This window comes from Heliangelus exortis, chromosome 5 (assembly GCF_036169615.1).
Source record: "Heliangelus exortis chromosome 5, bHelExo1.hap1, whole genome shotgun sequence".
In the NCBI taxonomy this organism is placed as follows: Eukaryota; Metazoa; Chordata; class Aves; order Apodiformes; family Trochilidae; genus Heliangelus; species Heliangelus exortis.
In genome coordinates, this window is record NC_092426.1 from 15,369,019 (window position 1) to 15,386,483 (window position 17,465).

A 17,465-nucleotide genomic window follows, 5' to 3' on the forward strand; every position below is an offset into this window, starting at 1 on the left:
AATAGTGAGAAAAGTTAAAGTCAATATTTGTTCTACTCAGAATCATTCCCCCCTCCATGCAAACACCTGAAAGAAAAAAGGCAAGTGGGTGGTGGTGGAAATTTCTTCAATTTTTTTTTAGGGTATTAATTTCAGAAACCTAAATTTTAAAACAAAATACTTCCTATTTTTTGAGACCACCAAATGACCTTTTTACCAATGGAAAACCATAATATTTGCAGCAGTGACAACAAATTTTGTTACCCTTAAGTCCCACCTTATAAAAAAATCAGTTTCTGGGAAATATAAATTTGAGTAAAAATCTTCAGCCAATTGTGGAAGAAAATTGCAACGTATCTTCTTAAATATTTTTACATTCGAAAGACCTTAAAGTTTCAGAAAACAACTGGTGTTTTTAGATATTTTTATTTTGGAGTGCCTGCTCTGAGATTCCTGTAAGAGAACAGGAAATGAGAGAAATGAGAAGTACCTGCTCTCAAAAGTCAGACAAAGTACTTACATTCAAATTAGGCAGTATAACAAACTACAAAGAAAGGTGGTAGCTTGAAACTAAGAGTAGGGAATTCTATTTCTGCATGAGTTTTTACCAACAAAACAATTCATACTTCTCTGAGCATTCATCTCAACTGGTTGATATTTCACCATTTTGCTGCCACCAATTCTTTTCAGTCTTGCAAAGAAAGTTTGAGATTCTTTATTGCAAGGTCCAGTGGGTGTATCATGAATATCAGATTCATCAAAAACACTGTCTTCCTCTGCTGGAGAAAGAAAAAACTTTATTACTCTTAAGAGAGTGCAATTCCTTGAATGAAAAGCTGTCTACGTAACAGAACCTCAGCTAGTTTCAATTAAATGTGATTTGGAAAACCAAGAATCATCTGAAGATTGTAAGAAAATTTACATCCCAGGTATAACTTTGCCATCCTTTTACAACTTTGCCATCCTTGTTACATCTTGAATTAAGGTCAGAAAGGATAAAGATAAACAAAATGTGTTATAATGCAACAAAAATATACCAAAGCTTTTACCACCCTAAAGCTGATTATTCTACTGATAATAATACAGATCCTTTTGATCAAAGAAATACAATAGATCTGAACAATGATCTGAGTTAATAAGTTCTATAGTTCTCAGTGAGAAATGCATCGAAGCAGATCAAAATTAGTACAAGAACTACAAGGTCAGTAATAAACCAGCAAAATACAAAAGTGAAAAGGTATGATCTCTGGAAACTGATAATAGTTATAGAAGAAGACCTAAGAGTATGAACTGTTGATCTAAGTCGTAAAGCCTTATGCTCTAATTTGACACCTGCTGTTTGAAAATGGCAGAAAGATCCAAATCTGTATATACACACACAAAAAAAACCAAAAAATCCCAAAAAAACCATCACCAAACACATCACCTGTAGGAAATGGCTATAAAAAATATTTATATTAAAAAAAAGGAAAAATCCATATCCTTCACATCTACTGATTCAGAGAAAATAATGAATACTACTGAGAAGATAAAGAAAACAGAGTACTCATGAGAAGAAAAAAAAAAGTTTGCCTTGTTTATTCTTCTAAGGAAATAAATATGGCAAAGAAATGTATTTGGTGTCTGAGAGTGAAGAGGCAAGTAAGCCAAAGAGCCAGAATGACAAATAAACTGAAGAATTAAACCAGGCATTACTATCTCTAGCTCTGAAGTTGCTAAAACTTTTCTACTACATGTGGAGCTAGAGAACTTCCACCTAAAAGCATCCAGGATAAAATATCTAACTTATATGAAGAACCTAGAGAAAATTAAAGTTGATAATAAGACTACATCCAGGATCTGGGTTTAATAAGTTATATCACTTTCAATGTCATGTGCTATGTTTCTGACTTCTCCTTAACAGAAAATGGTTCTCACAATTACCATCAGCTCTACAACATTCTATAGACTTGCCATGATCCTTACTAGGAGGCTTGACAGAAAAATCAGGAAAAAGGTTCAATAGTGGGGGAATCCATCTTCAGCACAGGGATTCTTGCTGCCTGACAATGAAAATTTTCATCTTTTATTTTCTAAACACCACCTTTGACAAAGACAGCCACACACACACTACCTAGCCAGAGGTTAAATAAGCCTCCTCAGAAAATGTGGGAAAGGCTTCAGCTTTGCAAGTCCCTATGGAATTATATTGGATGCTTCTTGCAGATGAATTAAAACTTTTCTACATCCTTTTTGTTCTGTATGACTTCAGCAAAGGAGGAAAACCAGCCCTATAATTAAGTCAGCATTTAGAGAGTAAAATTTGCCTGTTTATGTTCCTTTACCTCTGCGCAGTCCAAGGCCCCCCACAACAGCTTTGGAAAGCAAGTAACTATTACCCTTACTTTAAACATAGGGAAACAATGGTGAAGGGTTACACAAGGCCACCCAGGGAACCAATTCTGGACATGGGATTGGAACACAGGAGTTTTCAAAAATCTAACTTGGCACTTATCGTGAAGAGCAGGATGGGTACTTAGGCACTGCTTTTTGTCTTAGAAATGTCTCAGAAATGTCTCAGAATCGATCCAGAAACTGAACGCATTTCGTAAATGTATTCCTACCCTCATCATTATTATTAATTATTATTAAGTCATTATGATTTAAGTCATTAACTCAGCACAAACCAAAGACAAATTCATAGCAACTCCACAGGCATCTGAAGCCCCTGAGCCCTCCTCTAGCAGTACAAAATGTCCAAGTGACTGAGAACATCCAGCATACCATTTACACCCATTTTAAGATAAGCAACAAGCAGCAAAAGAAGAAAAGGTATTGACACATATAAAAAGAGGGCTTCTTTGGAGTAAAAGTTCCCTGCACACTAAGAAAACTGTTTGAGAGGGTGGATGTAAATAGCAACTAAGGAGAAAAAAGGCAAAGTATCTGAAAGGTAGCTACAGATTACAGTAAAAGAACCTTTTAAACTTTAATCACAGATGCTTATCACATAATAAACTTCACAGCTGTAAGGAACTACGCAGTGACACCGTGTCATTTCAAGCCCCAACCTTACACCAGTTTACACCACCATGGTACCTCTGCTACAGCTAGCAAACACATAGAGTTAACAATTGGATGAAGTCTCTAGGGGTTCAACCATTCTCTTCTGCCTTGAGACACTCCACACCATATACATCTGCATTTAAGCTAGTAAACTACAGACTCAATTCATATTTCTTTCTTTTCAACATCAAATATTTGCAACTATGCCATCTTATTATAAAGTACAATCAGAATGCAGTGTCAGGATGGTTGTACACCTGGTGTGTTTCCATAGTCAATTAACATTGTTACAGAAAAATACCACCAAGAGGTATTAGACTGCTGTACCACACTTAGGCTACAGAGAAACTGTGAATTTCTTTTCCTATAGATGGCAATAGCTGGTCAGATATCTTGGACTTAACTCTGAGTACCATGTTCTAAAATTCAGACCATATTTACCTGTTTCTACAACATTTGCAAGACTTAATGAATTAAATCTATGACTATCAGACATATGAGTGTTTGAAGTACCTTTTTCCTTTTCACTGTATCGACTTATGTTACTGTTGTCACTATACAAAGGCCCAGCGGTTGCATGGGGCTTGCAGCTGTGATACTGAGCGTTGAGGGTATTGACTGTGATGTGGATTAGGTGAAGTACAATCTTGCTGATTTCAGAGTCTCTGTAGGGGTACTGTTCAGTGAAAGAGAAAAACTTTAGATTAAAAGCTAACTTTTCTCCTTCGATAAACTTTCAGGCAGTAAAATAGAAAAAGGACATTGGCAACTGCATGCCCATTTCCATCCTTTATTCATACATTTCTAAACACATCATAAGATGCAAGCAGAACTGTTTTCGGTTCTGTATACAGATTCTTTTAGTTTTTCAAATTAAAAATTCCTATTAATAACATTTAATATATTGTTTTATTGACTTCTATATGACAAAACCAACTATTAATAATAATGCAAAGAGTCTCTCATCAAAACTGTTCTCCAAAGACAGCATTTCAGTCAGCACATTATCATTCATTCCTACTGTCTCCACTTGCACTTTTATGCCCTAGAAGGGCATAGAAGTTTGTTAAGCTTATCAAAACTATTCACAGCTCCATTTTAGTGCATAGACACATCAAGACACTACCTAAAAAGTATCACTCAGCTAAAGAATGCAAGCTGTTAAGCTGACTCCACCATTTAAATTTACTATTTTAAAAAATAAAATAATTCTAAGGTACTTCAAATATTCTTAATTTGAACTTTATATAGCATTTTCCTATTTTCAAAATGATTCTTTTTTTTTCCTCAGGTAACCATGTGAAAAACAATATAGACAGCAGAAGTAATAAAAAAAATCTAATTGAAAAACAACACAGACAGCAGTAGCACAAATGAAAGTCTAAGTATTTCAGACATTTAAATTAAACGTAGTGAGTAAGAAAAATCAATGAAGTGTTCTCTTTACAGTTCTTTTCACTTGCAGTACAGTTAGGCAACAAATTTCAAACTGCAGTTTCAATTTTCATGTTGACAGTGTCTTTTTACAACCACTCACCTTATAGAGAATGACAAGCAAAGCCTTTAACCACATCTGCCGAATGTGAGGTTTGAGGGACCAGAGGGAGCAGCGAGGAGGCTGCTGAAAGTAATGCCTGAGCTGGGGACAGCTGCAATATTTCAACACCTGCACCACCAAGGGAAGAAGGTGTTTTCCCAAGCTGATGTTATAGTCCATCACCTGAAAAGAGTATTAGTACAGGAGTTAGCTTTACCAAAATCAAATCCACCAATGTTGAAAAGTGAAGTAAATAATATAGTTGTGGTATTAGTTAAGTGAAAAGAAACAGACGCTTTTAAGGAAGTCTCACTATCAGTTAGACATCTTCTGGAAGCTTACCATGTTCTCATTTTAGCTAGATAGGTAAAATGAAACAAAAAATATGTTCTGAAAGGCTTTCATCCTGCACAGTTTAAATTTTAACATACATTATCAAGTTATTATCTCGGGATAAGCTTGTATTAAAGCACAAGTTGATCATGCTTTGACAGACAAAACCTTATTAATTATGTCCCATGTTTAACTGGTAGGATGCAACTGTGGGTTTTGGGAGGGGTGTCTCTGTGTATTTTGATTATCTGGGGAGGTGTTTAACACTGCATTGCCAGTTTCCATTATTTTCTCGTCAGGATTGCAACATTTGCTGTATTTTCTTCTAAGCCATCTCCTGAAACCAGGTAATGATACAAGAATCTCCCTCTTCACTAGAGCAAAGGTAAGAGTGTCTACAACATTATGCAGAAAGTCTAAGCATGTAGATCCTAAAGGATCCAAGAACAAAGCTAATGAAAAACGCCTTGTTCTCAATAAAAAAACCTCATCCATACAAAGAAGACAGAGCCCTGCCTTAACACAGCACATACTGTAATTCAGGCATGCTTTAAGTTGAGCAGACCCAATTTTTAAGTTGTCACAGGAAGATCTGGAATAAATTATGCGTAAGATGCTGAGCAGAGCCCGGCACTGCTGTCTTCCCCGCTCCGAAATGCTTGTACAACATTGCCACCATGCGGGGCAACACAGCATTGACCGTGAACACCAAAACGGCCACTTCTCCTGATAGGGAGAATAAAAAAAAGCATTTTATGCCTTCAAGAGTCTCCAAACACTCAGATTTTATGCTGCAAAATATTAAGAGAAATTTTATTTCATTTTTTTTAACTGACCATTCCAACCAAGCTTGGAATCAAAATCAGTGAACCACGAAGCTAGCCCAATCCAATCCTTGTGGAGTGACTGGGGAAAGAACTGGGAGAGGGAGATAGATCTCTTAGGAGCTCCATACGGAGTTTTCACTCTGTAAACACAGCGTGGAATTGCAAATAGCATTTCTCTTGCAGTAAAGGAGCTTCCTAACACAGACCTACAGCTGAGAAAAAAATCCTCCCCAAATTAAAGCTTTTATGTCTGCTACATGGAGAAAAACACAACAGTAACAGGTCTAGCTCTCCTTTTGCACGCTTCAGCTTAAAAACTGTACAATTGAAAGGTGATTAACACCACACAGCAATGGTGCTCTGAGATAACAGATCAGGATGTATTTGCAACTACCCTCCTCCTACTCTGCCTGCTGAGGCAAGGGTTCCTGACTTCTTCATAATTGTGAAATTTATTCAAATCTCTACATTAAAATTGACTTTGAATTATCATGGATTCCAATGTACAAATCAGAAAACTCAGCTAAGAACTGCAGATACAGAAGAGGCCAGGACAGATTTGTGAAATGTCTGAAGAATACAGCAGGCATTTTAAAACCTGTGGCAGGGGAGATCTGAAATCACATCTCTCTCTCTCCCCTGAAGTAATCCTTACTGAGAGACTGTAATCAGGAAAAAGCGTGGAAATGATGACGAGGCTTCATTGCAAATAATAAGAATACTCTGCAAGCATGAAATGTTTTTCAGCCTAGTACTGCCAACTGTTCTATCAGTAAGAATTGAGTGTTAGAAGAGGTTTGTGAGGTAGGAAATTAGAGTTCTCCTTACAAGGTGGATAAAGAAGGCATAAGGCACGAATTTGTTCTGCAATACATGCAGAAGTTCATTGTGGTGGCACCACACCCTAGGAAAGAGAGAACATGAAGGCCTGGTGCACTCTAAGAAAGAGGAAGAATGATTTCCCTGGAACATGTAGAATGTCAATGTACATTCACACCAGGAAACACAAAAAAGCACATGGATCCCGGGTCCCTCTGAATGGGAATGGAGGCAAATACTTGAGAAAAGTAAGGTTCAGAGCTTAGGGAAAGAGGGGAAAGACATTTGGAGCAGTCTCTGATTTTTCACACAGCAGTAATACTTGCATGTCTGTACTTAGACAAAACCATTACCTCCATCACCTCTATGCCAATGATGCAGCGATTTTAGAGAACTAGCAGGAAGTTATAAATAAACATACTTCTGTTTAACTATTTACTTTTGAACTGCAAAGAAAAACCTTCAGAAAGCACTTGATTAGGCTACAGGAGTCTGACAGTAAAGAACAAGCAGCCACTCCCAAATTCTTTCATCAACTGAAGAAGTGTCAAGGTTTTAGTAGGTTTATCACATACAACCATTATTTTGGTACAAAGAAAGCTGTGCTACCACTACTTCAGCAACAGGCAATAAGTAATAGCTGCAAAAAGCACTGAACACTTTCACCTACTTGTGCTATTCCAGCAATGAAGGCATTAAAGCAGGTGGAAACACGCATTTTTTGTGGTGCAATCATGAAGCAGCCTTCCTGCTGATCATAACCAAGCAGGACATAGAGGTGGCGCTTGACTGTGTTGAAAGCTTTAGCGCTGCTGATGTCCGACTCAGCGCTGCTCTCATCCTTTGCCATGAACTTCATTAGCACAGTAATGAGCTGGTGGACAGTCTGGTGATCAATCCCAGCATCCTCTGGCAGCAGGTCTTTTATTGTATTGTCGTTCTCCGGAGAGGGTTGTCCTATTGGCACAAGAGGACACATAATATGACTATAAGCAGGGTACAGAGTACACCAGATTTTTTTTTTTCAAGAGTTCACATTTTTGTCCATATACACACGGTGAAGTCACAGGAGATAGGCATGTATTTGTGAAGGCACTGTTCCTCTGTTGTCAGGCCTGACAGCACAGTAACACTCACTGTGTACACTGAACTCCATTTCCTGGCTTTCCCATGTTTAACCGAGCTGCTTACCTTCCCAACCTAGTGCAATTTTGACAAACTGAGTGCTATTATTCCTTCATGTCCTATGCATGTAAAGAAGAATCAAGCCCCACTCACACCAAATTCTCATCTGGCATCGTTTTCTGTTTTTCCTTGGCAAAAGTTATTTGATATTAGTCTTTGCCAGTGGAGGATGAACAAAATGGCAAAGGTAGGAGATACAAAAAATTCTACCCAATAGTGATAAAACAAAGAATGAAGCATTGAGTCCATATTTCCCTCAAATAAATTATGCCAAAATGTAGGCACTACCATGTGTAGCAAGATAAGGTTGAAGTATAACCTTAAAATTGCTCCTGCATGTCTGTGTTAGAGTTACTACCCAGCAATTAATATCCATTTAGCCTGCTAGAGAAACATGACTCGGGCTTTATATAAATTTGTAGCTATAGTAATTCTTAGTATTCTAAATCACCTGTATTCTCAATATAATATGCTATAGTGACAAGGGACTCCTTTGCTGGTACAAGTGCATCTGTGGTATGTTCTTCACCAGCAAAACTGCAGTGTCCGTAATTTTAAAAATAATATTAAACATTTTACCTTTTGTTGGTGGGTGAGCAAAGGGTTTTTGTTTGATTGGCTGTTTGGCTGAGCATGGGAGAAGGTTGCTATTTCTACAATAGCTGATGAGGGAATTTTTCAGTACAGTTTCTATTAATAAAAAAACCTTTACCTCTCTGGTTTCTTTCAGTAAAAAGAAATAGTTAATTTCATATTATCTAATACTTTTTATTCCACAGTTTTCACTGGAATTTTTTATTTACAGAAACCTTCCTTAAAAATGAAAATTCTCTAACCAAACTTTTATTGGACCGAGGTTTGCACATATAAAAGGGAAACAAAAAAATTCTGAAATATTAGAATGAGAAGTAGAACAACAGCTATTTTCAGAAGCACATTAAAAATATGTTTAGAGAGAAAATACCTTTAGATTTGTGGATATCAATGGAGAAATAATACTTTCATATATTACACCCAAGTTAAAATTTTCCATGAAATTGTGTCAAAATGTCACCAGTTTCATAAAGATTATATTAGACTGTTTTCTTCAGCTCTGCTTACTTTATCTCTATTACATGTTGTGAGATTTTCCATAAAACAAAGAAAGAGGCAAGATCAAATAAGTCAAAGGATTGTGGGCCTCTAAATAAATCCTGGTTCTCCAAAGAGAACTCAACGAGTAATTAATCTGAAGAAAAAAAATAACCTATTTTGTGTCCACTTGCTGAAAAACAACTTAGGAGGTCAGTGATAAAGTGCTGTTTTGCTATGATTTGGTTATCCTAACACCAGCTAAAAAAGAGTTCCCAGGACTTTTCCTGACATTTTAATTCCTAGAAATAGTATTACATATTCTGAAGCAATAAAATCTCATTCATCGTACTTCACCCTCACTGAAAACTGTACAGCAGGACACAGTGAACAGCACTTCACCCTGAGAAGTTGGTCATGGCTCTACTAAGGATCAAGTAGAGGGAATCCCTCTCATCTCCTGATTTTCCTTCTTATGCAATGACACAGCAATGGAGAATGCTCATTTAAAACTACAAAAGAACTAAGATCCTATGTAGGCAATAGACTTCCAGAGACCAGAAAACCTTCCTCTGGTGAAATGGGTCTTAAGTTATATCAAGCTTGAGCTAAACTTTCACTTCATTAACACATGATCTAGGGTATCCCATGCCAAATCAAGCTGTTCAGATTCAAGCTAAGAATGCAACACCAAGGCAGCCCTGTCTTTGCAGTGGCTTTGGTGGCTCTTACCCGACCATGTGCACATAGCAGTGTGTGTGTGTCTGTGTGTCTGTGTGTCTGTGCCTACATACAAGGTATATACAGAGCAAGAACTGCCAGGAGTCACAATTATCTAGAGATTGCTTGGATCCTGCTGAGCCAGCTATTCTATAAATGCCTGACAGAATGGTGACATCTTTACAAAATGTCAGTAAATATAAAATAAGTGCATAAGATGTCTACAAACACACAGAGAAGACAAGTGTAATTTACAGTACCAAAGTACCAACAATCAAAAATGTTCTGTATGCTAACTCTCAAACCTGAAGATCAAAGATCAAAATGAACATAGGTGACCCACGGAACCAGCCTACTAACAATTTACTTGTTCCTGTGGGGAATGAAACCCAGGAGACTGAGGCACTGACAGCATAGCTGACTGTCTCTGAATAACCTCTTCCCAGCCTCGAAGTACTATTTACAACTGGGGTGCATTTTTCAGTACAGATCAAGAGCAAAACTTCAATTTACACCTTTTGGAACCATACTGAGACGCGAATCACTGTGTTTTAGACAACTTATATCTTGTTTATGTTTATCTTATGAGTCCACAAGAAAGCTAGCACTAGTGCCTGCCTTTTCCTTTTACTGTTCCATAAAAACATGTCCCTTGTCAAACCCACCTGGTGTTTGCTCTGGTGTTCCTCCAAGTGCTGGAGCAGACTGCTCGTGCCTGGTCAAGCTCACAGCTTTTAAAAAAAAAAAAAAATAAAATAAAAAGAATAAAAAAAAAACAACACACCAACAGAAAAAGCCACACGACAAAAAAACAAGAGCAACTCTGTTTAAAAAAACCAGTACTGACATCTTATACCACAGCATATATTCAGTGCTAGCATATTTATGTTCACCTACCCATGCACTGTTGTCAGGCAGTGAATGCAACCATTTGAAACATGCCCTACAGATTTTCTGCACCATGTTCTATAACTCTAGTTTTCTCCATTCTTTGGTTTTGCTGGTACAAGAATCACCACACAGGAGCCCCTATGTAGGATCAGAAACTGGTCAAGAAGGATTACCTGAGTCCCAAAACATGGTGTTCATTTTGGAGGAAAGTAATTACCTTTTATCTTAACAGATCACCAGCACTCAGATTTGAACATTTTACCTGGTCCTGTTATATGGGGAGGAGCAATGTGAGGTGCCTAATTCTAATGTAAAGATTAATATGTGCTTGTAAAATTCTCTAGATGAGAATAAGTAATCTTTATTTCTCCTTGGGAAGATATCTGTACAGTGCTCCATACAGGGACTATGTTTTTCCAGCATCCAGGTCCTCCTATACAAGCTGGCAGGAAAGATGGGCATTGTTTTCTTAACAAAGGAATTCTGAAGATACCCAGAACTCGAGACACTAGCAGTTCTTTTTAAGATGCCTAATTGATACTCTAATTGATAATTAAAATAAATAAGTAAATTAGTAACAGAGGAATTTTTTAGTAAAATTCTTGTATCTATTTTAGACAAAACTACAGTTTATTAGCCACAAATAAAAATTAAAATCTATTGGCAACCTAGTGTTGGAGCATTTTGTTCCGGCATTTTAAACAATCATAGAATAGACAAAATACTCATCCATGTTCTTTTTCAAACTCACTAACTTGTCACTACCTGAATCATGCCCAAATCAATCAGAACCCTAAATTCGCTATCCCAGTTGGATAAATCATGACAGTTCTGATGTGTACCCAGCAACAGGATACCATCCTAGTGGAAAAGATACAGGCGTGTCACAAAAATATAAATAGATACTCAACGAGTTTTGTTGGTTAAGGTTTCTGGGAGGGAGAGCGCTCTCTTTGACTCCACTGGTCCCTTCACACTGTCCCTCAGGGAACGCACACTCTTCTGACGATTACGTGCGAAACGAGCCCTCTTGATCTTCCACATTGCTGCATCACTGAGGTTGGCGACATTTGTCCGGACAGCAGTGATAGCTTTGCAAATGCAATTGACCAAGTTAGGATTCATTCCACAGCATGGTGAGGCCCTAATGCTGCCAAGTGCCAAATGCAACTGGGCCCCAGGTCCCACTCAAGTCAAGAGAGCTTCACATGGGCTCAAGGGGTCCATCTGCCAGGTACTCATTTGCATGCTCGCATTCCAAAATCCATAAAACCCCAAATGGCCTAAATGGTTTTAGAAGTAACGCTGTCGCTTCTTCCTTTCTTTAGAGATTAGACAAAAACAGGCTTTTAAAAGCAAAACCTGAATTCTAGGCTAAGGGAATATGAAGTACTCATTACCTAAAATGGCAAAAATCTCACAAGTATGGGTCACACTTAGTGCACTCATACACCTATGTGGCCTCTAGTTTTGTCTCACCAGCCTCCTGTCCTGCCTACACCTGGATCTGAACAGCGCCTCCAGAAATCCATGAGTGACTGTGAGTATGCATTTACAGTGGTGTTGCCAGCAGTATCACTGCATGTCTTAATGGGATCACCAATACTTCTCTATACTCATGTCCATAGTGCATTCAAACCCTTTGTGTTTAACTAAGTGACAAAAGCCAGTGAGCTCACCCTTTGTGCCACTTCTGTCTTAGAAAAAACAGAGAAAAATAAAAGTTCAAAAGAAACTTAAAAATATAGTTTGCATAGTTTTAATTTTAAGTCACTTTTAAACAACTTCAAATAGCATTTAAAGATATGACCCTACATTTGAATCCAGAGGTGCTAGAAACTAGTGCTGAGATTCCCTCCTGGGGCCACAGCAGCAGTTCCCAGCTTTGGCACAAGCTACTCACACTTTGCAAAGAAAACACATTTGCAGTGTTCTCATCTCCGCTATGGATGCAGCAGCACCAGGGCTTTTTAAGGCACTGGGCTCTTTGCAAGTGTAGGAGGAGGCACTAGGGAGCACTAGGGATGCTGAGGGAGCATATGCTATCCAAACAGCTGTCCCCACCTCCTTAAAGCAAATCAGGTGGAAATCCATGTGCCTCATGGGCCACCACTAGGGTCAGAAAGTGTGCAATTATTCAGAACGTTAAACAATTGTGCACAAATTATTCTTTTATCCCTCCCCCACTAGTGAGGGGAAAGAGACATGGTAGGGCATCAGGAAACCAAGTATGAACAGGGCAAACATTTACAAACACTTCTCACTGCAGGAACAGTTAACTGAGCAATGGCTCTAAGAATCCATGTGCTGCGTTCCGTGAATTCGCTTGTATTTTGAAAGTCATACAGCTCCATGGCTGCCTTTGCAAAGACCCCAACAGGGTCAGGCATGACACAGGGCTTTGAGAAGAGAAATGCTGATAGCATAAGAACATCTACAAAAGAACACGAGGATTAAAGCAGGTTGGAGCTGATCACAGAATCAGACTGCATTTCACCCAAAGCTGGCAATCACACCTGAGTGAGAGGAAATCATGATGTCCAAAGGCACAGGAGAATTCACCCTCATCTGTATTCAAATGATCAAAACCCACTCACTTTGAATTACTGTCTTTGGCTGAAAGATTACTTAATTTCAGAGAATTAATACAGGCAAGATCTGTATCATCCTCAGACCCTTGCAGGCAGTGCAAATTCCAGAAGCTGAAAAAAGGTGATCAGATAAAAGGTGATTTGGGCTCTGCTTACTTGTTGGGAAAGGGAATTCCTTGTTGCAGTCCAGATGAAGCTGTGCTTCCAGAGAGAGGGTCTCAAAGCGATTCACAAAGAACTCCCAGCTCAAAGCTGGAATATCTGATTTTAGAAAATGAAGTAGCAAAAGCTTACTAAGAATTGTAGGCCTGTCCTTGACAACTGTGTCAAACTGGAAATCAAGGCAGAGGCAGAGACCCTATAAAGAAAAAAACAACAACAGAACAACAGAAAAAAACAACAAAGAACTGAGATGTGCAAACATCAAGCATTTTTTTTAAAACTATTTAGTGCAAGAAGGCTTAGTTCCTTTTTCTACTGAGTTCTTTAAATCATAATTAACACTACTGGTATCAATGGAAAAGTAAGGTAAAGAGAAACTAACATCATATTTAGAATGTAGCATTTGCTAAAATTTTGAGGAATATAAAGGTATAGGCAAAGTTCTGTCCCCATGCACATTTGGCACACAATATTAAAGTATTCTCTTCACACCTCCCTGCATGAGAAAAAGCTTATATTTAGGCAACTGAACCAAACCTTTAAACAGAAAAAAAAAGAATTAACTACTAAGCCCAAAGACAGGAAGAAAGATTATCTGGCAAAGTGTATCAGAAGCACTTTGCCTCAAAATGCTTCTGTATATTATTTACACTAGAATTTTGGGTGTACTGCCAAAACTTCTTATGTTTGAGAAAAAAACCTACATATTAAACATGAATGTGCAATATGCAGGTCATGATCTTGATGAACTCAGTGAATTCGTGTTCTCCAGAAAACATTTTGAAAAGGCACTATATGGAATAGACCTAGCAATTATTAATAGCTTTTCATAGTAACAATGAACTTTTTAAAATACATATTCATTCTATTCTCCAGAGAACTAGAACTGAAATGTGTACTGTGAGAAATTTTAGGGTTTGTTAATCTTGTCTGTACACATAGGCTTTGATCCACTTTCATATCTGCTTAATTTTAATCATGAGAATTGTGTCTGACAGGGTCTCTCACATGTTTAAAAAGACATGCATAAACTCCTGAAAAGATCAAGACCATGTCATGAAAATTAAAAACTTATTTATTTTTTTAAATTGAAAAATGTCAATAAATTATAAAATAATAAATAATAAAAAACATGTGCAGTTTTGTATTGCAATTGCAGTTCAAATGCAACACTAATGCTTTGTGGTCATCAAAACTTTTATGGTAGGACTTAGGAATCTTAAAGTACTTTTCTAAACTAAATGATTCTGTGATTCTAAGCTGAGGCTAGGTCAGGCTTGACAGTATGTCTGAACTTCTATGATCTTTGGGTGAAAACTCAGATTCCTGTTTTGAATAACGAACCCAAATAACGAACCTACCTGTAAAGCTGGCCTCTTTATAGTGTCAAGTAATAGCCCAGCTCTTGTAGCCACTGCTGGGTTGACATCTTCCACAGCAGTCAGGAAACAGCAGAATGCATGAGCCAAAGAGTACTTCAGTAGGTGGTTTTTTGTCACAGAGTGAATATCCAAAAATCTGCACAACACAGCCACCTTCTCCACTGTAGCAGCCATACCCCCAGATAAAGAAAATAAGCATATGAGTTTAGGCATTGGCTTCTTTATGTCCCAATTAATATAACCGTCTCAGAAACATGGACATCTGAGAAAGTAACAACAAAAAATAACTAGCAGGTGTTGTCATTTTTATTTTATTTATCAAAAATTTCTCATGTTCTTCTCCATTTTGCTGTACTGTTGTGCCATAGTTTTGCAGACTGTCACCAAAACTCCTCAAAAGAGCAAAAAGGTATTAATCTCTTTTAAGTCTCAGTTACAGCAAAGAAAGCTCTGAATGTTCAGTGAAACAACAAAGAGCAAATAGTGCATATTCCTCAGGCTTACCCGCTTCAAATCTTATCTTCCAATCTTTGCTGTTGAAATTGCTGTTTATGATTGTCCAGAAAATGTCAGCTCCATGGGGAAGTGAAAGTGCATGAAGAAGAAGTGGGACTGCCAGGGAAGAAAGCTGAGAGAACTCGGACTTCACAACACCCCATAAGCTGGAAAGACCAAAAAGAGCAATCCTGCTAATAAAAAACACTTCCTTGATTTCCTCCAAATGTCTACACTTGTGGTAGGAGTGCACTTTTCTTGAAAAATCCCTATAAGCCATCCTGGGCATTAATGGGAATACTACAGAGTTGCTGGTAGGGGAATAGAGCTACTTGCATATCTTCAAACTACAGCAGTTTTTCTTGGAAATCCAAGTTCAAATATTCTATACATTGAGACACTTCAGATTTGACAAGATTTTACCTAGTTCAGGGCATAACTGCCATGGAACACAACCTATGCTATGAATTAGTAGTCCCAGCACTACCAGTTTAGGGGCATAAGGCAAACTGACTGCCTTGGCACCCTGAATCATGTTCATCCACAAATGACTAAGATGTCTGGTGCTCACAATTTGATGATATTTAAATTCAGGACAGATTTTCCAGTCTGCTAAGACCCGACAGTTTCAGGAGATGCTCAGGAGAATCACTTTCATAAGGTGATTCTGAGCAGCTCTAAGTGTTGATGAACGTGCTTTTTCAGAACATCATGTGCTGAGGTTTATTCAGTGAGTTTACTGCAGAAGTCACTTTCTCCAAAGAGCATCTTAAAATGCACAGATTTTAGTCCAAATCACATATAAGTCAATGAAAAAGAATTCTTTTATGTCTTAAGAATAAGGTGTAATACCGTTGTTCTCTCAGTTTTAATGCTGAAGCCCTATCAACTGTGCCTGCCTCTACATCATCTTTTATTTTGTAGAGTCAGGAAAGACACCCATCTCAAACAATGCAATTTTTCAGTATGAGAAACTCTGACTCACTGCAAAACAAGTGGTGCATGACACAGTGGCCATGATAGACAAAACAGGTTTTATTTGCAACTTCTTAGGCTGTGCATTGTGCCCTTATACAGTTACTGAACATTCCCACACTCTCCTACCACCTTTTGTTAGCTTTCCATACTGAACCTGCAAATTCTTTGATGCCAACAATGAGTGCACAGTTGAAGATCCCAACAAAGTATGAAGACAAAACATTTTGTAAAAACCTACCTTGCAATCAGCATGTGATCTTGAATATAGGCAAGAAATTGTGGATGGTCCTTTCTTGCTATATACAGGCATTCCCCATGAAGACACAGGATCTTCAGACAGTTCAGCATGTTAAAAAGGATGTCTGGTTCTTCAAACCTTGACATTTCCTGTGCAAGCAAATGTACTACACTCAGCAAAATAACACCACTTAACCGAAAATTCAAACTAAACAAATAAGTCATCAGTGTTACCTGCAGTATAGTGTATATGAGCTTCAAGGTAACTGGAAGTTGCTGATAACAAAATTTTCTTTCTGTGTCATTCTTTATTGCTGTTAAAAATGTAAGTTACATAAAATGTTAAAGCTCTATCTTTTTTGGACTGAACAAGAAACTAAAGAATGTCAAAGTCATGAGAGACCAATTAAGTCTAACCACAGTAACCCTGCAGACAATAAAGTTACAACAGCATGGAATTTGGTATGCAATGCTTTTGCTACTTTTTATGTTCAAAAAGCCAAGATTTCTTCTAACACTTTTTGAGAGACAGTCACATGTGCTAAATTACAGCCCTCCTATCTAATTGATATGTTGAATGAAACAAAAGTGACTGTGCATTGTTGCACTTGAAAGACTGCTTCAGAACCCTGTAATCCATACAAGTAAAAGCATTTCATTTAAAGCCTTAGTGCAACACTCAGCCTTCTCACCCTCCACCTACCACCATTTCCTGTGGTCTCAGAGTGATTTCCTGGGTTTTCTCCATGTTTTGGTGCCAGTTTGTCTTCCTCTTCTCCTTCAGTTCCTATGATAAACTCAGGTCTAGTATACAGAAGACTATCCTCAAGGTTATCTGTGGGCTCCTTTAAAAACATAAAGAAGTAAAATCATTGTTTGAGGCCATATCCTGCTGTTTAAGTTACATTTGGTGTGATAAGGTGAGCTCTAATGAGGCAGACACAGTCTAGTTCCATGTACACTCATGCACTCAGATCACCTGCATATCTAATATTCTGCATCATCAAATTATTACTGACAACAATGTTTCAAACATCAATTTAAATTATTCCACATAAAAGAAAATGTATATCTATGCTGGACCTGAGATGGATCCAGTCTAAGAGCTGTGGTTTCAAAGTTTTCATCCTTCCCTCAGAGGAGCAACAAACAGGAGTATGGCACATTTCCTACTCTACTGTAGAGTTAGAGGCAGGAACTACATCAGTCACTT

At 37.9% G+C, this 17,465-nt stretch overlaps 1 protein-coding gene across 8 annotated transcripts in view; it reads right to left on the reverse strand.

Moving 5' to 3' along the window:
• UNC79 (unc-79 homolog, NALCN channel complex subunit) overlaps window positions 1-17,465 on the reverse strand; it is a 100,136-nt gene that overhangs the window by 44,008 nt on the left and 38,663 nt on the right. For 5 of the 8 annotated variants that reach the window (XM_071745725.1, XM_071745724.1, XM_071745723.1 and 2 more), the window contains exons 20-31: window positions 16,956-17,097; window positions 16,487-16,566; window positions 16,254-16,402; window positions 15,047-15,204; window positions 14,522-14,703; window positions 13,155-13,356; window positions 11,319-11,498; window positions 10,182-10,247; window positions 7,211-7,497; window positions 4,562-4,744; window positions 3,538-3,700; window positions 606-758 (exon numbers count right to left, since the gene is read on the reverse strand). In XM_071745725.1, coding sequence (XP_071601826.1) covers window positions 606-758; window positions 3,538-3,700; window positions 4,562-4,744; window positions 7,211-7,497; window positions 10,182-10,247; window positions 11,319-11,498; window positions 13,155-13,356; window positions 14,522-14,703; window positions 15,047-15,204; window positions 16,254-16,402; window positions 16,487-16,566; window positions 16,956-17,097 — 1,945 coding nt within the window. The remainder of the gene's footprint in view (window positions 1-605; window positions 759-3,537; window positions 3,701-4,561; window positions 4,745-7,210; window positions 7,498-10,181; window positions 10,248-11,318; window positions 11,499-13,154; window positions 13,357-14,521; window positions 14,704-15,046; window positions 15,205-16,253; window positions 16,403-16,486; window positions 16,567-16,955; window positions 17,098-17,465) is intronic. The other 3 variants (XM_071745722.1, XM_071745720.1, XM_071745726.1) reach the window with 2 other exon arrangements.